Source organism: Grampus griseus (assembly GCF_964374135.1).
Source record: "Grampus griseus genome assembly, chromosome: 4".
NCBI lineage: Eukaryota > Metazoa > Chordata > Mammalia > Artiodactyla > Delphinidae > Grampus > Grampus griseus.
In genome coordinates, this window is record NC_138997.1 from 43847851 (window position 1) to 43874207 (window position 26357).

At 41.4% G+C, this 26357-nt stretch overlaps 1 protein-coding gene and 1 pseudogene across 3 annotated transcripts in view; both read right to left on the reverse strand.

Annotated features, from left to right (window-relative positions):
* Positions 1 to 1164: 1164 nt before the first annotated feature.
* Positions 1165 to 4148, reverse strand: LOC309822262 (Y-box-binding protein 1-like; annotated as a pseudogene). Its single transcript has 2 exons — positions 4142 to 4148; positions 1165 to 2373 (listed from the first exon to the last, which is right to left on the reverse strand). The product of its transcript is annotated as a Y-box-binding protein 1-like (transcript).
* Positions 4149 to 6144: 1996 nt separating this feature from the next.
* Positions 6145 to 26357, reverse strand: part of ANXA3 (annexin A3) — a 58675-nt gene continuing 38462 nt past the window's right edge. For both annotated transcript variants that reach the window (XM_082653926.1, XM_082653925.1), the window contains 7 exons: positions 22527 to 22606; positions 18869 to 18925; positions 18485 to 18578; positions 17075 to 17170; positions 12583 to 12641; positions 10403 to 10525; positions 6145 to 6713 (listed from right to left, as the gene is read on the reverse strand). In XM_082653926.1, the coding sequence (XP_082510052.1) occupies positions 6654 to 6713; positions 10403 to 10525; positions 12583 to 12641; positions 17075 to 17170; positions 18485 to 18578; positions 18869 to 18925; positions 22527 to 22606 (569 nt within the window). In that variant the 3' untranslated portion in view covers positions 6145 to 6653. The remainder of the gene's footprint in view (positions 6714 to 10402; positions 10526 to 12582; positions 12642 to 17074; positions 17171 to 18484; positions 18579 to 18868; positions 18926 to 22526; positions 22607 to 26357) is intronic.

A 26357-nucleotide genomic window follows, 5' to 3' on the forward strand; every position in this document is an offset into this window, starting at 1 on the left:
CAATTAAAAAATTAATTAAAAAAAGAATGGCGGTGTAAAGAAGTATTTGTCAAATATGTGCTGCTATAATCACTGCCATCATGGGTAGTGGAGTCAGGAATTGGACCCAGTGTGATCTGACCCCAAAACCAATGCGTTAAAGACAAAGTAAAATTGTAGAAATTGGAGGTTAGCAATATGACATGAAATTAGGGAAATGGAAAAAGAGGATAGATACATAGAAGAAAAATCTGAATTCTACTATTGAAACATTTCCCTCAATATGCCCTGTTATAGCTCCTCATGAGCAAACACCCTGTCACTCTAAGATGAGGTGTACAGATCTCCTGCCTTCTACAGTTCACCAGTCACAGAGACCAGGACTCCTTCCAGCTTGCTCGTTGTCTCCTCTTCACAGTCTTCCAGGGCCTAAACTTAGTGCATAACGAGATGACTTGAATGTACTCAGCCAGGTGATCCCTGGAAGAGTTAATATACATTTCATGTAAATGCAGACGGTGCCGGGAATCGTGAGAAACAGAGGATTAAATTAAATCATCCATATGGTCCATTAAGAAGGGTTTTTCAGCAACAGTAAGATGCCTGGACCGTGCCAAACATTCTATAGACAATGAAGATGTTTCTGAACAATTCATAATTGTCCCAGTTATTCTGAAACAATTAAAAATAGGTTTTGCCTTTGGGACACAGAGCCATGGGGTCCACTTTGAACTCGACCTGCCACCTTGTGGAAATTGGAGGCAATAAAAAACATGGCCCTTGAATAATACACTAATAATAATATGATCTGGGCTAACATTTTTTGAGGGCTTACCATACGCTAAGCACTATACGAACCATCTTTTTCTTTTTTAATTGAAGACCTTTATTAACAGGTGCTTGCAGTTTGTTGACTTTTTTGAAAAAATCAAGCTGTAAACTTTTATTACAAATTAAAAATGAGATTCTTAAAAATCTCAACTTGACCAGATAGGAAACAATTTAAAAACCTTTAAAGATGTATTGAGAAAAACCAGGCTTTTTTTTAAAAAAAAACAAAACACGTATGTCATTACTAAAAAGAGACGTCTTTAGGTAAAAATAATAAAAACCCCATGCTGCATAGGTAACGCAGATCGTTCTAGTTATCCGGTCAACAGGCAAAAAGCAAGCACTTTAGTCTTTAGCTCCAATCTTTTGTTCATTTCTTATTGCTGGAATTTCATATTCATTTCTTCGTGTTGGATGACTAAACCGGATGATGGTAGAGATGGTAAGCCAGCATTTACTCAGCCCCGCCCTGCTCAGCCTCGGGAGCGGACGCATTCTCAGCTGGTAGATCTGCTGCTTTTGTCTCTTTGCCACCTTGTGGTTTAGGGTTTTCTGGGCGTCTGCGTCGGTAATTGAAGTTGCGGCGGTACCGACGTTGAGGGGGCGGCTGACCTTGGGTCTCATCTCCTCGATTTTCCATATCCTCTTCACTGCCGTCTTCTCTGCGCTGTCTTTGGCGAGGAGGGCCCCTGCGGAACGGTGGTCTATAACCCCGATACATATTCTGTGTCACTGGTCTACCTTGTTCTCCTGCACCCTGGTTGTCCGCACCCTCCATCACCTCTCTCTGCACGGGAGGGTTGGGACGCTGTGCTCGACGCCCATAGGGTCTCCGCATGCAGTAAGGTGGGCGCCTGCGCCTGCGGTAGGGCCGGCGCTGTCGGGCCTGGCCTTCGGAGACACTCTCGGATCCCTCCGCCTTTTCCCCACTCTCACTCTTCTGGTACTTCTGCTGGAGGTTGCGTGGAGGACCGCTGCGACGTGGAGGACCGCTGCGACGTGGAGAGCGGCTCTAGTGGTCGCGGTGTGCGGCACGTTTACCGCCTTGCGCTGGAACCGCTCCAGGGCCTGCATCGTTTGCTGCTTCGCACCCTCTTCTCCTTCAACGACATCGGACTCCACGGTCTCCCCATCTCCTACACCGCGAAGGTGCCTCCTGGGGTTCTTCTTCTTTATGGCAGTCCGGTGAACAAATGCATCTTCCTCGGTGTCATTCCTGTTGATGAAACCACACCCGTTTCTCACACTGAACCATTTTACTGTTCCCAAAACCTTCGATGCGATGGTCTTTTCGTCTCCGCCGGCAGGCGCCGCCGGTGTGAGGCCTCCCGGGCCGCCGCGCCCGGCGCCGCCGCTGCCCGTCGTGCGGGGCTTGGGGTCGGCAGCGCTGAGGGCGGGGGGCGGCGGGCGGCTGCCGGGTCTCGGCCTCGCTGCTTGTGGCTGCGGCGACGGTGACTGGGGCCCCCTGCGGCAGCTGCGGCTCCTCTCGGGCTGGGACGGTAACTAGGCCGGCGGCAGCGGTGAGGCTGCTCGGGGCTCTCTGGGGTCCGCTCTCCGCTCCCGCTACCGATAGAACTCTGTGCTAACCACCTTTTAAATGTTTTCTTGTTTAATGATCAAAATAACTTTATGAGATAGGAACTACCACTGTCCCCATTTTAAGGGTGAGGAAGAGGTGACTTAGCAAGGTCAAGTAATTTGCCTACAGTCACAGATCTGGGCAGCATGACCTCAGGGCCCGTGCACTAAACCACGCACTGTCCTGTGCCCTATACAGCCCCTCTCATTCTCATGTAGTATTTAAACATTTAAATAAATATTGCAGTTCTTTGGAAGGGTCAGTAACAACCTTCCATCTTGAGATAACCACGTTCCATCAGAATCATCAGAAACATACTTTCAGCAGCTACCAGCTGGCCCAATGCATAGGAGGCAAGAAGGATGAGAGTAGAGGGGTTGGAAGAGAGCTTTCCTTGCAGCCTTTCATTATCTCAAAGTTCCTTTCTCTTTGCAGGGTTCTGTCCAGTGATCACCACTCCCTTCATGTTCTTATGTTTCTTCATACTCACTCATGCACAAATACCATCTGACCTAGATCCTACACCTTGGTTTTCCTGCTGTGTAACCTTGGGCTAGTATCCTAACCTTTCTGAGCCTCATTTTCCTCATCTGTAAATGGCGATAACACTGACTCATATAACCATGCTCTGAGAATAAATGAGATCTAAAATATCTAGCATAGTACTCAGCACGTAGTAAGTCCTTGATTCATACATACAACAAAAATGATAATTTTACTATCAATTCTACATCACGTTTGAATAGCATTCAATACTTTTCACAGTAGCTCCAAGCATTATTTCCTGTGCTCCTTACATCAACCTATTTGGTGCAAAGGGCAGGAAAGATCTACAACCCCACTTTACAAATAATCGTCATTAAGATTTGTCATGTACCTACTCTGACTAGGGAACTGGACTAGGAATTTAGAGATGTATAACATTTACATTGACTTTCACAATGGTTTAGTAGCTATCCTTTTTTATGACAAGGTACACAGTGAATCCCTGGTGAGGTAACAGAAAACATATATATTGGTCTCTGCCCCTCATTCATGGCACAGGACTCTTAAAACCCTTGTAATTTCCTAAGTGGTAAGAGCATTAGGAGTATCTTTTGTCCTAATATTTGGTCTTTGCTAAGGAGGTGACTCTGGGTGGCTCCTGGATGAGGGCTGGTCATTGGAAAGACAAAGCCATGATTAGAAGCTTGGAATTTTCAGCCCTGCCCCTCGTTTTCTTGAGAAGGGTAAAGGGCTGAAAATGGAGTTAATGATCACTCAAGCCTACGTGATGAAGCTTCTATGAAACTCCAATAGTCTGGGGTTCGGAGAGCTTCCGGGCTGGTGAACACATGGAGGTACTGGGCAGGGGGGATGGAGGGGGTGGGCCTGGATGGGGCATGGAAGCTCCACACCTCTTCCCACCCACCTTGCCCTACACATCCCTTCCATCTAGACATTAATCTGTATCCTTTACCATATTCTTTTATTATAAACTGCTAAACATGTAAAGGTTTCCCTGAGTTCTGTGAAGCACTCTAACAAATTGGTCACACCCAAAGTGGAGGTTGATGGAAACTCCAATCTTTAGCCAGTCGGTCAGAAGCACAGGTGACAACCTTGACTGGTACCTGAAGAGGGGGGTAGTCTTATAGGACTGAGCCCTTAACCTATGGGGTTTGCTAGCACCAGGTAGACAGTGTCAGAATTGAGCAGAATTGCAGGACATCCAGCTGGTATCAGAGCATTGCTTCTTGGTGTGGGACCCACTCGCCATCTTCATCTCCACCCCAACCGCTGCCCAACATGGGAAATTGGTGATCAGAACCCGTTAAAGAGAAAAACCCAAGGCCTTCCTAGTTTTGTGTTTTTCATGTTACACTCTGCCCCTTACTGACTGGAGATGAAGGCTACTTCTGTAGCCATAGTGGGGCACCATCACTTCAAGAAGCACAAAGGGAAGAGATCCAGATAAAATGATGCTTCCCCCTACTTCCCCCAGGGCAATCTTGTGGCCTCCTAGAAATTATACTTATGAATATATGACTTACACAATGGAGTGATATGTAGCAGTCAAAATAAATAAAATACATGACATGCAATGCTATAGATAAGTGCCTTTTACATGCCAAGCACTTTCTAAACACTAGGGATATAGCAGTGAATGTAACAGACAAAAATCCCTGCGTTCCAATAACTAAGTTCTAGGGTTGAAAAGAACAGTGGCCTTGGAGTGGGATAAATTCTAAGGCAAAATAGTGGTTAATAGCCTGGACACTGTGAGTTGGGCTGCTTGGGTTTAAATCTTGGCTCTTCCAATGGGCAAGTTACTTAATTTCTCTAAGCTTCCATTCCTGTATCTGTGAGTTAACGCCTACATTGGAAAGTTCCTTGAGGATTAATGATTTATCATATACTACACTGTTTAACATAGTGCCTGATATACAGTAAGCACTCAATGAGTATTAGCAATGATTTATTGCTTGGTGAGACACTTACTTACCAAATCACTTAAGCCGAAATCGTGAGGGTATACTTGACACCTGACCCTTTTGATTATTGTGTTCTGTCAATTTTACCTCCTAAATACTTCTTGAGTGTGTATATTCCTCCCCCTTTTCTCCCTTGCCATTATCTTAGCTCAGACTGACGCGTCTAGTATTGATTAGAAAATTAATTTGCCAAGTGGGCTCCCTGCCTTTAGCTTTCTTCTCCCACACATTCCTCTTCCTTGATCAAAAATTTGACCAAAAAATCATTTCCCTGATTGAAATTCTCCTTGAATTCTCCTTCCATGACTCTCCCTTGCTTGTAAACTCTTGAGCATGGTCTGTGAGACCTTCATAATCTAGCCCCTGCCTATCACCGGTCACCTCCCCTTGTACTCTAAGCCTCCACCACATGGGTCTCTCTCCCTAAACAGATTTTAAGCTCTTTGGGCAAAGGAAACGAGTCTTCGTTCCTGTGGTGTACCCAACACTTAACTTAGCACAGGGTGTGTCACATGGTAGGTGAACTGAAGTCTACTGAAGAATGGTTGCAATGCTGTCATGATCATTTTGATGTTGCTTGGTAATAATAAATGATAACATGGTAACTGAACACTTGCCAGGCACAGGGCTAAGTGCTTCACAGGCATCATTTCACTTAATCTTTTTTTTTAAAAAAACAAACCTATGAGAGAGGTAAATGCTGTTAAGATGAGACAACTTTGGTTTAGCAGGGTTTCGTAGTTCCCAGCATCACAGAGTGGTAAATGGTAGGGCAGGATGTCAAAACCTGGTATGTGGATTCTAAATCCCTGTGCTTTGTTCCCATATGCATTTTGGAAATCTCAGAATGAGAAATAACTTCTCCATCTTTCTGCAAGGTCTCAGAAATGTTGACCAGTGGAATCCACTGATTAAAAGTCCTGGACATCACTGTTTCTCACACAGCTATCATTTCTATTTTAGGTCAGACTAATAACTCCAACTAGAATTTTTTACCTCATATATTTCCTTTTAGTCTAGGTATTTCATCCTAGGTCCCTTTCAAAGGTAACATGAAAGATTTGTTGAAATGTGTAGTTTTGCCAACTTATTTTAGAGGAAAAGCATATCTTAGAAACTTGATTCTAAACACCCCTGTATTTAACATGAAACGACCACAATTCGTGCTGCCATTCAGATGGGCAATGGTTAGAGCAGTAGTTCAGCAGACGTTTTCTGAAATAAATTATTATGCATTGCCACTGCTCTAGCTTGATCAGACGAGAAAGGGGAAGCCAGGAGTACATACATCTTCGTGTTTATTCCTTTCTTAAGGATGAATGTGATTAATAAGACGGTAGACAAATGGAAGCAGCAAAAGCTTTATAACCAAAACATGTTTTAAAATGTCATTAGTTGTCAGTGCCGGGTACCAAACAATGCTGGTTGACGATAACAACAGATTACCTTTTACAGAGGCAAGAACTTGTATTACACTGTTTTGCATTTTATGTTTTAGAACTGAACAAAGAGTCTCACTTCCAAAGCAGAAATATAATTTGGATAGTATTAGCTGATCCTTAATGTCATTGAAAAATTTCATTTATAAACGGCTACATTATGATGAGATGTTCTACGATAATAATCACTTTGTTGTTGTTATTATTATGGAACAATGAAAATCTCTATTAGGAAAACAGGTTGCTCTTGACACTTGCTTGTACTTATAAATACTGCGAGAGAGAAGTAATTAGAGCTGTGGGAAAAGTCCGTCATGGGAGCAGGCAGCCTTTAGAAATGATATTCTTGACTCAGTCATCTCCTCCACAGATCTTTACGAGTGTGATTGCATAGTCTCCAGAAGTATCTGACTGTAAGGGACAGGACCGATGGAGAGAAGGACAGACATGGCGTAAATAATGAGGGGACCATGAATGAATCAAATCGCACAGCACTAGGGGATTCACTGGCGTGTAAGGCTCATGACCTGTACCATTTAGTGAAATGCACCTGTAATTCCATCACCCATTCACACCTGAGTGTAATCCTGTTCCAGCCTAGCATCTTCTTTATAATATATGATGTTTAAATTCTTCCTGATATACTGCAATTTCAATTTGCGTTTAAAAAAAATGAGTGCATCAATTACCTAATATTACATAATCTTATTTTTCTCACAAAACTTTAGGAAATTATAGTTTTAATAATATTTATATTAGTGTTTATCTAACACTTGCTCTTCTAAGGGTTAACTCCTTTAACCCTTATAATAACTCTGTACAGTAGATACCATAGTAGCTCCACCTAACAGATAAGTAAAACGAGAAAAACAGAGGTTGGGAAATTTGCCCCAGACTATATAGAGAATAAATGCAGAGGGAGGATTCGAACCCAGTTAACCTGGCTCCTTAACACCAAACTATACTTCCTGACTTAAGAAAGTGAAATGAACTACATCCCCACAGAGTATGTTTCCCAGTTCCTCTCGCCTAGGCTAGCCAAAAAAGGATCTTGGTTCAGAAAAGATACCAGGTGAGATTGAGGCTTACAGTACAAGATGCCACGTTTGTTATGAGTCTGGGAGTTAGAAACCTGGGAGTCATCCTCGACTCCTTCCCTTCCTTTCTCCTCACACCAAGATGTTCATACCAAGTTTTAACTCCTAGATATCTTTTGAGTCTTTGCTCTTTCCTCCGTTTGTATCACCAGTAGCTTTGCATCACTATTTTGTGTTACAGTCAGAGCTACTCTAATATGACGAATATAGTAACTCATCACCCCACATACCTTCTATCTTATGTCCAATTCATTCTCCACAGTCACAGGGATCTTTTCTAAATATACTTCTGGTCATGACACTATGTTCTTAAAATTTAAACACTTCACTGGCCTCCCATCGCTCTTAAGCAAGACAAAATCCTTAGACATTGTCAGAAAAAGTCCTGAATGATCTGGTCCCGCCAGCCTCAATTTTCATTAATGTTTCCTCCACCACGAGATCTTTCCACTTGCAATTCCTTTTGTTAGAAGGCTCTGCTGACCTCTGACCCCCACAGCCTTCGCCTTGTTAAGTCTAGTCATTTTTAGATCTGAATCATAACCTTCCTATAGGTCAAATCCTCCTGTTATGTGATCTTATAGCACAATCTCCTTTACATTGAACATGGTTGTAATTTTACATTTATTTCTAATTCCATAAGGACAGAAAACTTTTTTCTTTACTTATAATTGTAATCCTGAACCTGGCACATAATATACATTCAGTAAATATTTTAAATGGAATGAATGGAATACGAATTCTGTGATCTCAAGTCTTCCTTTCAACTGAATGCATATTGCCACTCAGATTTTATTTTTCCATATTCCCAAGGTAGACTCCTAATCAATCAAGTGCCTGATTAATTCTTATCCTCCTACTTCTCATCATATATATGTTTCTAGAGCATTCCCCTTTGAGACCCTATTGACCGGCATAGCACCTGGCTCATGCGAGGCACTTAACACATGCTTATTCACCTGAAAGGCAAGCTCAAGACCCATTTCCCAAGAAATATTCCCTATCTAATCCCAAACGTCTTTTTTTTTTGCGGTACGCAGGCCTCTCACTGCTGTGGCCTCTCCCGTTGCGGACCACAGGCTCCGGACGCGCAGGCTCAGCGGCCATAGCTCACGGGCCCAGCCGCTCCGCGGCATGTGGGATCTTCCCGGACTGGGGCACGAACCCGTGTCCCCTGCATCAGCAGGCGGACTCTCAACCACTGCACCACCAGGTAAGCCCCATATTATTTCTTTATGTCAGCCACTTTATTCTCTCTTTTTGAAAAAAAAATTTTTTGCATTTATAATCTCACGTTTTAGTATGTACTATCAATATGAAATATTATTAGGCAGAATACTGTGGTAACTCATATTATTATCTTGTAATTGTTTTATTTATGCCCACCTCAGTCTCCACATAGATTATGAATTAACTGAGGGTAGCTATTATATTTTCCTTTAAAGACCCTGGAAATATGCTATTTATTAAATAGCTACTCAACTTGTTGATAAAGGAAATCTACCAAAAACTGTAATTTCATCCAATTTTTAAATTAAGATCCTATTATTAAGAAATACAGATTTGTTCTCACCTACTCTCTTCCTCTTCTCCTCCCCTCCAGTCATCATTTGAGAAAGGTGTTAATGAGCAGAGAAATGTCTAAATTAAAGACGGAAGGAAGAGGAACCCAAGGCTGAGATGATATACAAAATGGAACTCTAGCTCCTGAATTACAGAATTTTAACCATTGAAAATATCCTATTCGTCAGTCTTGAAAACGTAATGAGATTACTTGATAATGTATGTTAGGTGACAGAAGTGAAGAAACCTTAGATAATTTTAAATTACACACTGAACTCTGCAGCAATGGATTTTTCTTTTCTGTCAAGATACACGTTGCTTAAATGTTTCCTAATACAATAAGCCTCAATTACCCAGACCATGGAGGGGGCAGGGAGAGCTACCAGTTAACTGAATTTCCCAGTTTGCCAAGGGTGAACTGAAGGCTTTCTTCGTGTTTCAACCTTGTTACTGGCAATCTTTATAAAACATATGCCTCTCCTTTTCTGCCTTGGCAAAAACAATTTGGTTAACGTTATTGTATCTTTCTCTGTTGATTGAAACTATTGTAATGTGTCAGATCGATTTAAATTTCGTTGAGTATGAGCAGTTGATGGAATCTGTGCTAAGCCCCAGGCACAGCCTGACAGCTGCCTTTTTGAATAAGTTTTCTATTTCAACTTAGGCATGCATCTTTTCCTGCAAAGGTTTAGTGCAAAAACAACGGCTCTCATTAAAAACAAAAAACAAAAACGATTTTGGTGAATGAATCTAGTTGACTAACTGAGGTGCAGTGGAAGTCAACTGGTAATATTTACCAAAATTATGGATATATTTACATCTGTCTCAGCAATCCTACCAACTCATGAGAACTTATCCCTCAGATGCACTTGTACCTTATGAAATTGTATATGCGTATTGCAGCGTTGTTTATAATAGCAAGAAACTTGAAACATCTGTTGATGTGGTAGGTACAAATATACAAATAATGGAATGATACGCAGCTGTTAAAAAGAATGAGAAAGCTTCCTATATCCTGAAATAAAAGAACTCCAAGGTGCAGAACGATGTTATCTTTTGAGTCAAACAAAGAAGAAATTTTAAATACGTACTTTTCTTCTATTGTCAGAAAGAAAAACTGAAATAAATTAAAATACTGCAATATAAAAAATAGGTTAAGCAACTTGCATATGCAATTCACAAAAGAAGAAAAATTAGTGGCCACTAAACCTGAAAAAAATGTTGAGTGTCTTTTATGTACCTGGGATCTTAGAGCTGAAAAATAATCACAGTTTTTAAGGGATATTTTGTTATTACTCTTTTAAACTCAGGAAACACATTTACACACTGACAAGAGAGAGAAACCTAAGTCACATATCTCCATGTTTTGAGAATTATAAGGGAAAAAGGATGGGTAGAGAGAGGCATGATATGTTTTGCTATTTATAAGAAGAGACTTACTTTAATTGCTGAATGTAGGGAATAGCCATACTGCTTCTTAAACTCTGCTCGAATGTCCAAAAGGTCAATTTCTGATCTGGAAACCATTATTCGGTTCAGAGTAAACTCATCAGTCCCAGCACCCTGTTGAGAAATGCAAGTGTCCACAATACCAATCTCATTGCTCACACAAAACAACATATAGAACTATATTTACAGGACATAGATAATGGTACACAAAATATTCAACCACAGTGACTCTCCTTCACTCATTTTTCATCAAACATCAACATCCATTTATTCAAGAAATATTTATGGAGCACTTTGTGCCATCACATTGTCAAATGCTGAAAACAGAGATGAGATGCCCCGGTTAAACTTTCAATTTTGTAAAGGATACAGGCGAGAAAATGGGCCATTACAATAAAACCTGACATATGGGAACGACTGGGTACTATGGGAGCATATGCTCGGGAGGCCTAAGATAGATCAAAGATTAGGAAAGGTCTGTTTGAGAAAGTGGTATTGAAGCTGGGGCCTAAATAATCAGCCAGGGGAAGAAGGAATGGAGTTCTTACAGAGAGGAAAACAAGTGTTCCTACACAGGAAACAGCATGTGTGATGGTTTAGGGCAAGAACATAAATAATCAGAAGGAACAGCAAGAAATATGTCTAGAAAGGCCAGACTTTGTAAACCGTGAAATGAAATTCGACTTTATCCCAAGTGTGAAGAACTACTGCAATCTGTTAAACATGAGAGTGTTGAGATCAGATCAGATTTGTGGTTTCAGAAAATTCCTTTGACAGCAACAGTATGAAGAATGGACTGCAGGGCAAGGGTGGGATGAAGATAACAGAATAAGACTAGAAGCTTTGGGACCCATCCAGAGATGATTACATAACCAGAGAGAGAAGGGGAGAGACAGAGAGACAGAGACAGAGACAGAGACAGAATGATGATGATGATGATGGCCTGACCTAGAATAATGGCAGTAGGGATGGAGAAAATGGATAGATTGAAGAGATGCTCATAAAGGTTGATTGACAAAACTTAATGATATATCATCTGAGGAGAATGAAGGAAAGGGAAGTGTAACATTTCTCGCTGAACGGTTAGGTGAATATTGACACTATTCATTTATTCATTCATTCAACAAATGCTTATTGAGCACCTCCTATGTGCCAGACATTGTGCCATGTGCTGCGCATATGGTAGTGAACGACACAGATGATATCTCTGTTCTCATGCAGTTTATGTTCTAATAGATGGAGATGGACAGTAAAGACAATGAACAAGTTGCTCAAGTACATGGTAATAAGAATGATGGGATGGAGTGTGAGTGAAAGGAAGCCAGCTGACCGGTGTAGTGAGGGAAGGCCTCTTCCAGGAGGTGACATTTGAGCTGAGACCTCAGAGATGAGAAGGAGACAGCCATAGGCAGACCTGGAGGAGAGAGGATGACACATGCAAAGACCCTGACATGGGAAGAGGCTCAGCACAGTCAAGAAACAGAAAGAAGGCTGTGGCTGATGTGTAGGAACAAGGCTGGGGAGGAAAGGCATAACTTCAGCGACTTGGGCAAGGCTAGTTCCTGCTGGGGTTATCCACTGAGATGACTGAACGCAGGATGAGGGGCAAGACTGGGGTGGGAGGTGAGGTGAGGAAAATGATGTGTTTACTCTGGACACAGCCTTGTAGGAGCACATGGACTTCCACAGGAAATGTCCAGGAAGAACCTGAAGTAAGCACCTTCTATGTGCCAGGCTCAGTATGAGGGTCTAAAGACATAAAAGAGCAAGAAAACCTCCTGAACAGATTCCTGGAGCTCCCCAACCGGCAGTGGCAGCAGACGAGAAAACACAGTGTTTCTGTATCATGAAAGGCCGCTGACGCAGTTTGGTTTAAGTAAGGCAGCTTGAGAGGCTACTGGCTCACGCTGGAGGTCTGTCATCCTAAAACAAGTCGACTGCCCGCATTACTGTGAAGTGGGGGAAATGATTTACTCAACACTTCAGTGTACCTACGTCTGTAATGATGAGGATACTCACTAACAACCAATGAGCCAAATTAGTAGACACATTAGCTACAGAAGAGAACTCATCAAGGTGGAAAAGAAAGACGAAATTCCATCAACATGAAGCAATATTTTTACATTCTCCTTGAGGCAAGTTAAGAATATATATGAAGTTTCCAGACCAACCTTCAAAGCTTGGTGCAGTCTTTTAGCTAAAAAGGCAGGCGTGTTCCTTGCACAACAGACTGTTATAAAAAAGCAAAGTAATGTTCAGTTTCATTTAATAGAAATAGAGTTAATCTACAGTAATACGTTTACAAAAATTTTTTTTAAGTAACCATACCACTCTCCTCCCCATTCCTGGCTTTTCTTTAGAATGAAAGAGTGAATGAATGCTTAACCTGAATTTCAAAGCCGTATAATGTCATACTTGCATGGAACTTTAGCACAGTAATTATCCTTAGCCACAGGGAAAATAAAATTACCTGCCAAAGAAACTCTCACAGCCGCTGACTCATTTCCAGATCCCAGACACACCAACACCTATGCTTACATTGATAACTCCCTAGGGTGTACCATTGCTCCATTTCTAGCATCTCTGACTACTGATGAATAGCTTGGGTCTAAAGACTGCAGAGGTGTTGCTCCAAATAACACATTAGGTAAGCAAGGGCACTGCAGCTCAGTTTAAAACCAGTTTTTCCAATGGAAAGATTTTCTCTTAAATGACTGGATTAGAATTTATAGGTTGATTAATTACATTAGAACCAGCACCTATAATCTAAATTCAGTCATCAAAAAAATACTACAATCTTTCAATTCTTTATTTTGAAATAACAAGTAAAGCAGAATCAGGAAAAGATAATAGGCAAAAACATAAGCAAATTAATTATCCTTTAAGTAAAGTGAAAACAGCCAGGACTAGAAAAGTCTGTAGGGAATAAATCTATTTATTGCAACACAATTATTTTTATCATCTTAAATCTGATCTCTAGGTAGGAATCTGACCCAAAGTGAAGGAATTTTATAATGCATTTTGGAGAACAGAACAAGAATAGTGACTTTCTCATGACGCCTTTCAGACTCTCTTAAGGAAAGCTAAAAGGCCTTTTGTGTAAGTGATTTAAGGGAAACAGAAAGAGAAATATATTAGAAACATGGAATCTGGGAGAAACATGAAAACAGTTATAGATTTGAAGCTGTCTGAGAAGAAATCAAGGATGCAAATTGATATTACCTGTTTTTTTCTCAAAGTAATATTCAGCAAGGCTTAATCATTTGATTGAAAGTTTTATGCCCACTTTTAAGCTATTAAGCTTTTCAATCATCTCCTTCACCCCAGACTAAACGCAGAGAATCCTTTCTTTTCATAACCCTTTACCTTGTTCTCCGCTTTATGTTCTTAAACACACGATTTGTTCCTCAGGAATATTTGGGGAGATGGTGGCATATGCAGTATAAGGAAGCTTGCTTTAAGACCCAACCCCAGCAGGGAAACTCAGGGAAATTCCTAAAAATCAGGGAGTCCACTGAAGTTCATTATGATGACCCAGTGTTGACAGTTGCCCGCTTCTTACCCTCTGTGTTCTCTTGACCATTACTCAGGCCTCTCCCCTCCCCCACACAGGCCCCTGAACCCTAGCTTGGCCCCCCAGCCTGAGCAGGTGTTGAAATGCAGAACGTGTCCCCTTTTCAGCTGGTCCTGAGAACCAGTTGACACAGCGAGACACATTTCCTGTCAACCCCCAACGATTATGCCGCCTTGCTTGTCCAACTTCCCTTTGAAAGCTTCTGCTAAGGTCTGTTTATCTCCTCCCCATAAAAGAAAAGCTTTTTCTGTTTGATTTTCAGACTCTTGTACGTTTCTGAGACTCAACTATTCTCCCTATTGAAATAGTCTCTTTGAATAAAGCCTCTCCTTATCTAAGTCCAGATCTGACAGCTAGCAATCTTCCCACCATGCATTTCTAAGATGTTAGAACTCAGACGGTTTTTCACGTCAAAAGCTACCCGTTGACATACTGTATTAGATTCCTTGTATATGAAATAGCCAGGACAGGCAGATCTATCAACACAGAAAGTAAACTGGTAGTTGCCAGGGGCTGGGGGCTGGGGAGGAGTGGGGAGTGACTGTCAAGGGGCACAGGGTTTCTTTGGGGGCTGATGGAAATATCCTAAACTTAGATAGTGGTGACAGTTGCACAACTCTGTTAAGACACTAAAAAGCACTGAATTGCACACTTTGGGTGAGTTTTATGGTACTTAAGTTATAGCTCAATAAAGATTAAAAAAAAAAACTGTTGTATTCCAATGGTAGACTGAAATAGAAAATGAAAGTGTGACATATCTTGAACTTTAAATTATAAGGTCTTTCGTTTACTTGAAAAAATAATGTATATTATAGCCCTAATTTAGTGCATAATTCAATGTCTATTTCCGAAAATGCTTCTTAGCTCAATGAAGTGAGAATTTGTACATCTCAATAAAGTTTTTCAAATATTACAGCAGGCAAGGTAAAAAGCAGCAAAATTGTTGTAAAGATTAAAATATGAAATGGAGGGACTTCCCTGGTGGTCCAGTGGTAAAGAATCCGCCTTCCAATGCATGGGACATGGGTTCAATCCCTGGTCAGGGAACTATGATCCCACATGCCGTGGGGCAACTAAGCCCGCGTGCCACAACTACTGAGCCCATGCACTCTGGAGCCCGTGTGCCACGACTGGACAAAGAAAACCCGCGCACCACAACTAGAGAGAAGCCCGCACGCCGCAGTGAAGAGCCTGCGTGCCACATTGAAAGATCCCACGTGCCACAACTAAGACCCGATGCAGCCAAAACAATTAAAACATAAAAAACAAATAAAAACCAAATAAATATTTAAAAAAAGAAATGGAAAAAAATTAACTGGCTATATCATTGCCACTGGAATATTCTCACAGCTAATTATGGAGGCTGATCTCTAATTCTTTTTTTTTTTTTTCTTGGCCATGCCACGCTGTATGCCTGTGGGATTTTAGTTCCCTGAACAGGGATTGAACCTGTTCCCCCTGCAGTAGAAGTGCAGCGTCTTAACCACTAGACTGCCAGGGAAGTCCCTGATGCATATTTTTTAATTGAAGAAGCAGCTTTTTTTCCTTCTTGGCCTATCTTTTAGCAAATCAATCAGAGTCATATATTTTAAGCGGCATTTGGATCAACAGTCCTATTCTTGGCACTGAAGAGAGGCTCAGAAGGTAAATGAAATAACATATGTGGAGGAAACGCCCAGACTTTAGTGAGTGCTTGCTCCCTGGGATATTTTCTGCAATTTAAAATATCAATAGTTGAGCACGGACTGTGTGATATAGGCAGGTTTCAGTCTCTGTTTACGCTGCAGCACATTGGAGGGGTTGGTTGACATCATAGACTGTGGAGCCCAAGTGCCTAGGTTAGAATTCCAGCTCTACCACACTTTCCCTGGGTAACTTGGGGAAGGAACTTAACCTTCTGGTGCCTCAGGTTTGCCACGGGGGTAATAATAGTCCCTAATCATGGGACTGTCACGAGGCTTAAATGGGTTGATATTTGTAAAGAGGTTAGCACAATGCTGAGCGAGGTGCCTGATGGGTGTTTATTTAAAAATACAATTTGAGGCACCCTAATGGGGAGTTCACCCTCCAGAGATGGTAACTAACATTTGAAAGATGAATCAGAGGCTCACCCCGGAGGAGGTTACCCTCAGACATCAGCTATCTTTAACTCACCGTAGAAGCTATTAATTATCATGATGGACGTTAGATATGATTTTTCATCGGCGAAATGACAGGCTGTGTGGAGTACAGGTACTCCTACCCTGGCATTAATGGAGAAGCAGCCTGGAGCAAGCCCAATAGCCACCCAACATTGGGTATTTAGGATTCTGAACAACTTAGGATTGTTCATAACAAGTTAGGATTGCTATTTAGGATTCTGTGTGTGTACGAGCACTCAGAATTAATTGCCTGACTCTGACTAGAATGGTCACTGAATCCTGTCTTCCAAGAGTGTCTCATTTCTCTGAATGCAATCTTTCTTGCAAGGTGTTCTTTGGGTTCCTAAAAGCACAGACTGCAGAGACCTGATTGAGAAGACAGATCAGCTTATATAACCGTGTTTTTGTCTGCTTGTTAATCCATGTGTCTCTCCAGGAACGGATTCAGTCTGTGACTTATTTTCTTTCTGATATTCCCTGTTTGCATCACCAAGAGGGAGGATACCTGTAGTTCCGACCTGAGTTTAACTTTGGGAGGCCACTGCCAAAAATAACCAAATACGATGAATTACCAAATGGGCTTAGGTCTGTGTTTTCAACAGGCTCCATAAAAATGCCAGCAAGAACGTAATATTTTTATCTCTCAAGGAGTTGACGATCCAAACGTGGTAACAAGACAAATACAGAGTTAAAAGGCAAAGGAAGACCTAAAAAGATAACTTCTTCCGGCATCCATTTAACAATATTTGTTGAGCATATTGTGTGTACCGTGGACGGTGCTGAGGTCTATGAGAAGCGTAAGGATGAAATCAGTCAGGATTCTGAGACGAAAAGAGCTAATCTTGAGATTTATTTAAAACAAGTGCAAAGTAACTCAGTTTATAAGTTCATAAGCTTATAAGTAACTGAGTTATAAGTAACTCAGTTTATAAGCACTCAGGGGCTTACCTATGGCTAGCAGTAAGTCTTCAAAATGCCCAGACAATTCTCCTTTTATGCTGTCCTCAATGTCCTTCTGGCTGATATTTCTGTATTCATCAAATGCTAAAAAAAAAAACCAGCACCACAAAAATATTTAAAGTATCCCAGTTGACCACACTTGAATATATTGTGGTTTTTGATTTGATAGGCAGCAAATCAGGTTATTAAGTGGCAAGCTCAAAAACTCCTTTAAAACATCAAAAACTCAGCACAGAAGTTTTTGTTTTTTTATTACTTTTAAAAAATGTCATCTGCAATAAAACCTGAACTTCATAGGCCATTTTCTTCAATGATCCATCTCTCTCTCTCTCTCCTCTCTTCCCTCCCCATGCCCAGGCTGTAAGCATTTAAAATAGCCTGAAAGGTTAACAGATAAATAATTTATCTAATAAGGTGGGCTACTTTTAAATTATAGCAGCACCTGGGAAACAATAATCTGGTCATGAGTCAAATAGGTTTTAAATCTGCTGAAGAAATCTTAATTATGAAGATTTTGTGCTGAGTCAATCATTCCCTAAGGCAGCATAGCCTACTTCATACTTACTAGAAGGCATTCAAAGTACTTGATCAACATTTGCCCCAAAGCAAAACCTGTACAAACGTCACCGAGATGTAGGCATACTTTGTAACCCAAGTATATTTTTTCCAAGTGAATTTCAAAAAAAGAAAATTTGGAGAGAGATCTAGGATTGTTCGGTCTTTATTTTTCAAATAAAGACATCAATAAAGCAACTATAATATACTACTGCCATTGTTTTATAAAAAGGATGAAATGCTAATGCCCAAGTTTCCTCATTTTCCCATGAACTCGGCATAAGCGTAGTCATCACTGTGGTTGTTCTCTAGACCAGCACTGGGGAGCCACAGTCAGATGTCCCTAGTAAGTGGAGATCTGGGCTTCTGGGTGCCATTGCTTCCAGAATGACTCAGAGAGATGCATGAGTGAAGGGGTGGGTGCTGAGGTGTTCCATGTAATAGTTGGTCTGATAAAAAGTGTTCCCCCTCACCCATGTACCTTCATATCAGAAAAAGCTGAATGTTAATCTGCATTAATGCATTAACAAAGACTCACCCGCAATGCCTAGTTTTCCTGGAAAGTGGCTAACTAGGCAAGAGATGGGCTGGAAGCAGTGCCGTCAGGCTCCTCCATCCCACGGGAACACTCCTCTCTGCTCTCACCCCAGAGAGCTGTGCCTCTCTTCTCCCTGCCATCCCTCCCACCCCCACCTCCCAGGTTGTTTCCTGAAATGTTTGTACATAAAAATGGGACAGGCCTTCACGATTTTTCACTTCGTTTTCCAGAACTATGTATGTTAAACCTTGAAATATTTGCCAAAACAATACAATGCAAAAAAGGATTGTAATGCGAGTCCATACTCAGTTTCAGTTGAGGAAAGCTCCTTAAACAGAGGATCTCAGTGAACATATCTTCATCCGTGCCCCATTTGTTCTCACCAGCATTATACAGAATCTGTTGGACAAGGGAGAAGACTTAAATGTTATTACAGACCCAATTCTGTCTCTTTCTGAGGAGGTGGAATGAGAAGAGGGCAAGTTTATTTTACAGGTCATTGAGATCATCGATAATCCGTGTCTCTCACTTTTAGTGGACTAAAGGTGGGGTTAGGGGATCCCCAGGTGTCAGGCTTCTCCTCCAGACAGGACAGGAGAGAGCATGACCCCGGCTGGTGCCGCAGAAGTGAGAACGCAGTCAGGAGGGAGAATCGTTAAAGGAGATGTTTTCTTTGCTCTGTTACCGACCTGGGCATCCTCTTTGGCCAGCTGTTCATCCACTTTCAGACCCTCATCTCTTCTGCCCTAGACAGGGAAGATAAAAGTGAGGGCAATCCTTTTAAAAATAAAAATTCCATCACTCGGCATTCCAACCAGCAGGGCATCTTAGAGCTGCTTCTTCAGTGGCAACCACGCAGCACAAAAGAATCAGGCAATTGGGGCTCTCGTTCTGGCACCGACTAGCCATGAAACCTGTAGCAAATCACACAGTTTTCTGAGCCGCAGTTTCCTCCCCTGAAAACTCAAATGTCTGAATGGAATCAAAAGACAAGCCACACACTGGGAGAAAAATATCTGAAAACACATATCTGATACAGGACTGGTATCTAAAACATATAAAGAACTCTTAAACCCCAACAATAAGATAACAAACAGCCCAATTAAAAATGGGCAAAATATCTGAATAGACATCAGATACACAGATGGCAAGAAAGCACATGAAAAGATGCTCAACATCATAGGCCATTAGAGAACTGAAAATTAAAACAATACCCCTACACACCAATTAGAATGGATAAAATTCTAAACAGTGACAACACCAAATGCTGGCAGGGATGTGGAAAAACAGGAAATCTCATTCCTTGCTGTTGGAAATGCAAAATGGGACAGCCTCTTTGGAAGACAGTCTGGCAGGTTCTTACAAAACTAAACATACTTTTACCATACGACCCAGCAACTGTGCTCCTTGACACTTACCCAAATAAGGTGAAATCTAATGTCCACACAAAAACTTTCACATGGATGTTTACAGAAGCTTTTGTTCATAACTGCCAAAACTTGGAAGCAACCAAGCTGCCCTTCAACAGGTGAATAAACTGTGGCATATCCATACAATGCAATAGGACTCGGTGATAAAAAGGAAATGAGTTATCAAGCCACGAAGAGAGGCCGTCTGAAAAGCCTGCATACTGTATGATTCCAACTATAGGACAGTCTGGAAAAGGCAAAACTATAGAGATAAAGAGATCACTGGTTACCAGGCGTTCAGAGGGAGAAACAGAGGGATGAAGAGCTGGAGCACAGATGATTTTTAGGGCAGTAAAACCATTCTGTATGATACTGTAATGGTGGACACAAGACATTACACATCGGTCAAAACCCATAGAATGTATAACACGAAGAGTGAATCCTAATGTAAACTATGGACTTTAGTTAATAATAATGTGTCAGTTCATTCATTCATCATCTAATTCATCATCTAATTCTTTTATCATTCATCATCTAATTCATTCATCAGCTATAACCAATGTACCACACTAGTGCAGATGTTAACAACAGGGCTATCTGTGATGGGGGGTGGCATATGGGAGCTCTCTGTAGTTTCTGCTGCATTTTTCTGCAAATCTAAAACTGCTCTAAAAAATAAACTCTATTAAAATAAACCAAAACCTCAAAGATTCCCCACTAACTCTACTGTTGAAGGCTCTGTGGCTAAGTGTGTGTGCTTGGACACAAATAATTCAGCACATTATAGCAAGATGGGAGACGGAGAAGGAAAAGAAGATTGCCTGAATTATTTTGCAAATTATAGGTGAATGAAACATTTGGCTATAATACTTTAAAAATGCATTTGTTCCAAACTAGTGGTTACCAGCAGGGAGAGGGAAGGGGGCAGGGGCATTATAGGAGTAGGGGAGTCAGAGGTACAAACTATCAGGTATAAAACACACTCTAAGGATATACTGTACAACACAGGGAATAGAGCCAATATTTTATGCTAACTATAAATGGAGTATAACCTTTAAATAGTGTGAATCACTATACTGTACACCTGTAACATATAATATTGTAGAGCAACTATACTTCAATATAAATAAATAAATAATAAATAAAAATTTAAAAAATGCATTTGTTCCTATTTGCAAACATTAGGTCTTTGTATGCCTGTCTGATTTTTTTTTTAAACTACTCTTTTTTTTTCTTTTTTAATTAATTTATTTTTGGCTGCGTTGGGTATTCATTGCTGTGTGCGGGCTTTCTCTAGGTGCGGCGGGCAGGGGCTACTCTTCCTTGCGGTGCGCAAGCTTCTTATTGTGGTGGCTTCTCTTGCTGTGGAGCACTGGCTCTAGGCATGCGGGCTTCAGTAGCTGTGGCACACAGCCTTCAGTAGTTGTGGCTCATGGGCTCTAGAGCGCAGGCTCAGTAGTTGTGGCACGTGGGCTTAGTTGCTCCGCGGCATGCGGGATCCTCCCATACCACGGTTCGAACCCATGTCCCGTGAACCAGCAGGTGTATTCTTAACCCCTGCACCACCAGGGAAGCCCCGGCCTGCCTGATTTTTGCATGATTTCTTTTCTCGGTTTCTTTCAGTGCTGCTGCTACTCTGCTCTAACTAGTCATCCCTAGTTTGCTGCCTTCTTGTTCTCCTTTCATCATTCACTCTGCTCCAAAGATAAAAACGCTGATGATCACTGGTATTAATTACAATAAGCCAGCACCACCACGTACTGACGTAGTGATAACTTTCTCTGTGCTAAGTATTTCACACTCTTTCTCTCTTAATCTTCTCAACACGCTCTGAGGCTGGTACTGTTATTATTTTAATTGAACAGATGTGAAATGAAGGCTTTGAGGCTTGACTTAAGGTAACTCGTCTCAGCATATCAAGCTAGCAGGCAGCAGAGGAGCAGCAGACTCCAGGTCTTATTCTGAAACCCTGCCCAGGAGCCTTGCTCTCCACTGCCTTCTGTGGGCGTGTGTGCTCACATGCACACAAGCAGATCTGCACTTATGAATACAGACCTGGGGGATCGTATGTTTGCAGCGATACCTCATCAGTTTGGGTGTGTAGGTTCAAACGTCATAAGGTTGTCACCATTGGAAACAACTGAAACCATAATTAGGATAAACTGTTCCTTAGTGGCATAATGCCTCACTTTGCCAAGTGCTGCTTTAACCCTCAGGCTGGGATGGTTGTTGGGATTTTCTCACAGATTAAGGGCTGTTTAAATCAGCTGAAAGAGGCTGTTGAGATACGGCTTAAATCATTTTCTCTCTTACACACACCTATGACTCTATCTCATCCTTGACCTCACCACCTTTTTTATAAAACCAAGACCCTCCTAAAAAGAGACGGCAAGGTGTGGTCTCATTTGGTCACATGGTGATGAATGGTTTAGCAGCTCTTCCAAAGAGGGCAAGGATGAAGTTCCAGCAAGCCACATTTTTTTAATCCTGAGACTGATATACCCATCTCTGAAGATAATTCATCTGTATCATGCTTCCTACTTAATTTAAGTGCTACCAAAAGAAATATATATTCTTTCAAGTCCAGAAGAAAATCAACATGTTCTTAAAACTGGAGACAAAATGGAAATGAACAATTATTTTCCTTCCAGATGAATGTGCAGAAAATTTTCTAATGTATTATGAAACCTGATCAAAATACATTTAATTCATATACTGACCAAAACAAGATTTTTTGGTTACATCACTATGTTATACCTTTATGAGGGTGGTTAAATATTATACTGCGTGGTGGCAATGCAAACGTAAGATGAACAAATCATTTCATAAGGAAAACTGCCATCTCATCGTCTCACTTTGGTTATTTTCAAACACCCTAAAAACTATTATTGACCATGCAGCTTATTGGGGACTTAAAAAGTAAAAAATAAAACCTTACATTTGCCAAAGTCAACAGAGCTTTCCGGAAGTCACCAGATGTTTCAGAACTAATTTCATCTCCAAGACTCTTCTTATACACTGAAACCAGATAAGAATGAAATTAAGCCTTGATGAACTAAAAAATATTATTATAAAACACAGAAAAGCTTAAAATGTCAACATTGGCAAGGAATGAATACCTGATAACATAAATCTTGTTTCTTCTTTTTTTAAAAAATCTTTTAGTGCTCTTCTGATATGGATACATTCTTCTTGTAACTATTACTGCAGTGTGTGGTGTCATAGATGCACAAGAACAGAAACAGCTGCCATTCTGGATCAAATCATCGTTCATTTTATCTGACAAAGGCACTAAGGAAGGTATAGTGAGAAAGCTAGGATGGGCAAGCTGTTAGTTTGCCTTCTAATTTCTATTATGTCCGCCTTCCCTAGGAATAGAACCCTGGCCTTAAGCAAGGTATAACGCACACAGCGTAAAGACCACATTCTCAGCTCTCCTCTTGGCAATGAAACATAGGCAGACCTATGTGACATTGCTGGGAAATCTCCTTAATGATGGCTCATGCCAATCTTAGTCCCTTACTCCATCCTACTGCCTGGTGTGTAGATTGATCCTTGGAGCTTGGGCAGCCATCTTGGTCTAGGCAGGACTATATCTGAGCGATGGCATAAAAATAAGCAGGAAGGGGCCTGGGTTCCTGAAAGTTTTGAGGCGCTGTCATGCCAGTCCTAGAATTGTCTATCTCCAGACTGCTTCTACATAGGAGATAAATAAATGTTTATCTTATTTAAACCACTGTTATTTTTCTGTTTTATTGACTCTAACCCTAACCTTAATGCATACAGTTAGAATGTATTATTTCATAGCTCTCAAAAGTCAGAAAGCTTCCCGAAAACATACTGTTTCCCCATAACAAATGCCAACTGTGTGTTCGCATATTTTTAGTACTGAATAGTTGTAGCTCCTTTTGCATAGCCTGTGATGTGCAGTGTCCACTGAATTTTAAACCTCTGTTCTGCTCCACCCATGGAGCAGTGATTCTCTTCGAGCCACTGTATACCTGGATGTAGCTGACACCAGGTGGCTATTTGAACTCCACCTGCATCATCCTCAAGACCGCTATCAAATTAGTCATATGAATGCTTGTTCTTTCAAATCAGTAAAAGACGACTATAGAAAGTGATGTGAGATTATCTAATAGCAAGAACTGTGTTGAGAGAGAAATTCTTCCAGCGTGATTTTAATAAGTCTCTTTTTATGAAATCTATAATTTTCCAAAGCAATTCAAGTAAACAAAATCCACTATAAAGACAGATTATTTATCTAAGTAATAACATTTAGTAGGCATCACTTTCCCTAATAGTCATATTGTTGTTACATCTCTCCTTCCTTCACTCTATGAAAAAAATTTTTTAATTTAAAAATATCAAGCCAAGGGCTTCCCTGGTGGCGCAGTGGTTGAGAGTCTGCCTGCCGATGCAGGGGACAAGGGTTCGTGCCCCGGTCTGGGAAGATCCCACATGCCGGGGAGCGGCTGGGCCCGTGAGCCATGGCCGCTGAGCCTGCGCGTCCGGAGCCTGTGCTCCGCAATGAGAGAGGCCACAGCAGTGAGAAGCCCGCGTACCGCAAAAAAAAAAAACAAAACAAACAAACAAAAAAAAATCAAGCCAAAAAAATGAAGCTCTCAATTGTTAGAATTTGGGGAAGTATTTTATAATTTTAGAATTATCTACATGAGTCTCACACAGCCTCCCACGCCTCTCCTCTACCCCAGGTATTTTGCAGGAAACTAGACTAAAAATATGAAAATTATTTTGATGCAAGTTGAAAACTACCTTATGCATTTTGAGACACAGTAGGGTACAGAAAAACAGATACAATGTTTTAATAGTGCAGAAGCTGAACTTAGAATTCTTGATCCTGATTCAATGTTCTCTCATGCACCATTAACTTTAGAATACTGCAAAGAGTTCAGAATTTAGCTTTCTATTCATTTAGGTGCTATTGTATCATTGTAGTGTGTGAGCCACTCAGTATGCCTGGTCCTTTTATGAGAGCCAAGTTGATAGGTCCTCTGATGGATTTCTAATGCATGGGTCACCACTGCACATTACATGATGCCATCACTCTTGCTACAGTTGACTGCATCAGGGCTGGCATCTGACTATAAGTGGCCAGCTGTCTACAAGGTGACCTGGTGGGAGAACTTTGCCCAAAAGAAGGCTCTCTACTAGACAGTGCCTTTCTGAGCCCATTGAATCTTCTCTTAGGGAGAGAGATGTACAGAATTTTTTAACAAGAGTGACAAAGAAGTGGAAAGGCCCCCAGAAATAAGGCACAAAACACAAGTCAAGAATAACAGCCAGAAACCATGGGCAAATAGAAACCTTGAGTAGACAAACGTCATGTGGTAAGGGAAGAGAAGTTTCTTGGTGGTGTCAAGAACAGTAGAGGCAGAAAGGCAGGGCAAAGAGTTACTAGGATGAAAATGTGCACAGGGAGCAATGGATGTCTGATGCTGAGGGAGTGACTAGACAGCTGAGTCCCTAGCTGTGTCCTGAATCTCTGTACAGCTTGGCTATGCCTGATTGAGACTATTTCTTTCTTTTACTTCTTGTGTATCATGAATCCCTACTTACCAAGGGAACCTAGATGCAGTTCAATTCCTTGTAGCCTTAGAGAACTTAACTCACAAGATACCAGAGCATCTGGTAACTCTGAACAATGACCACTTGTCATACTTGCAAAACAACAGTCCTAAATGCTAAGACATTCACTGGGCTCTTAAAATCCCAGGTCTCAATCTTAAGGATATTCATTCAACGAATATTTGAATTTATCCCCCACTGTTCTGGGCACTGGAGATACAGCAGTGAGCAAAACAGACAAAAATCGCCCCCTTCATAGAGCTTACATCCTAGGGTTGTTTGTACATAAATGCTGAACTCCAGGGAGAATCTTGGGGCCAGTCAACTCATGGAGCGGTAACTCTTCTAAGAAACACAAGGAAGTAACATAGCATCTGGGGGTAGAGCCCCTGGATCTGATGATTTTTTTACATGTACATCTTGTTGAACTGCGGGAACCAAATATGTTAAACACCTACAACGTACCCATTTGTGCCCATTATTAAGCAATTATCTCATCTACCCCAAATTTGCCCTTCTATACCTTGCTTTGTGGAGCTGGGGTTGGGACTCTGCAAATAACATTTCTCTTTTATCCCCCATCCTCCACCTCCCTGTCAGTTTCCACCAATGGGGGGAGCAGAGGGAGATGAGATGGAAGGCAGGAAGAGGAAGGAAGGACATGCTATTATTGGCTTGTGATTCACCTCAGTGTCAACCCAGTGACAGGCTTTCACCCTGACAGCAGCAGTTGGCTCCAGGCTCCTAGAACAAGTCACCTGCTTACATGCCCTTGGAGGTACTAGCTCCAGCTAGATGGAGACCCTTCCCCTTCACAGAGATCTGAACTCCAATTCCTAGGGCCTCTCCTCTGAGCCGCTGAAGTACCAACACCGGAAACTGATGCCCTCCTCTGAGCTTCTAGTTTCTGAAAATCCCAATCTCTTCCTTTGTCGTCCCAGCCTTGAGGATTATACCTCTGAGCTGTGTTTCCGTTTTGCTTTTTCAGTCCTCCAAAAAGGTACTTAAGCAATTCTCTACATTAAATTCGCTCTGTTAAAATACCTAGTGCATTTCTGTTTTTCTGACTAGACCTCATTGGCATACCAACAATAAAACAGGCACTTACCTATCATTGAGGTATTTACTTTCTAATGGAAATTTCTCAAAGTAACCTCTTTAACACCCACCGGGGGCCGGT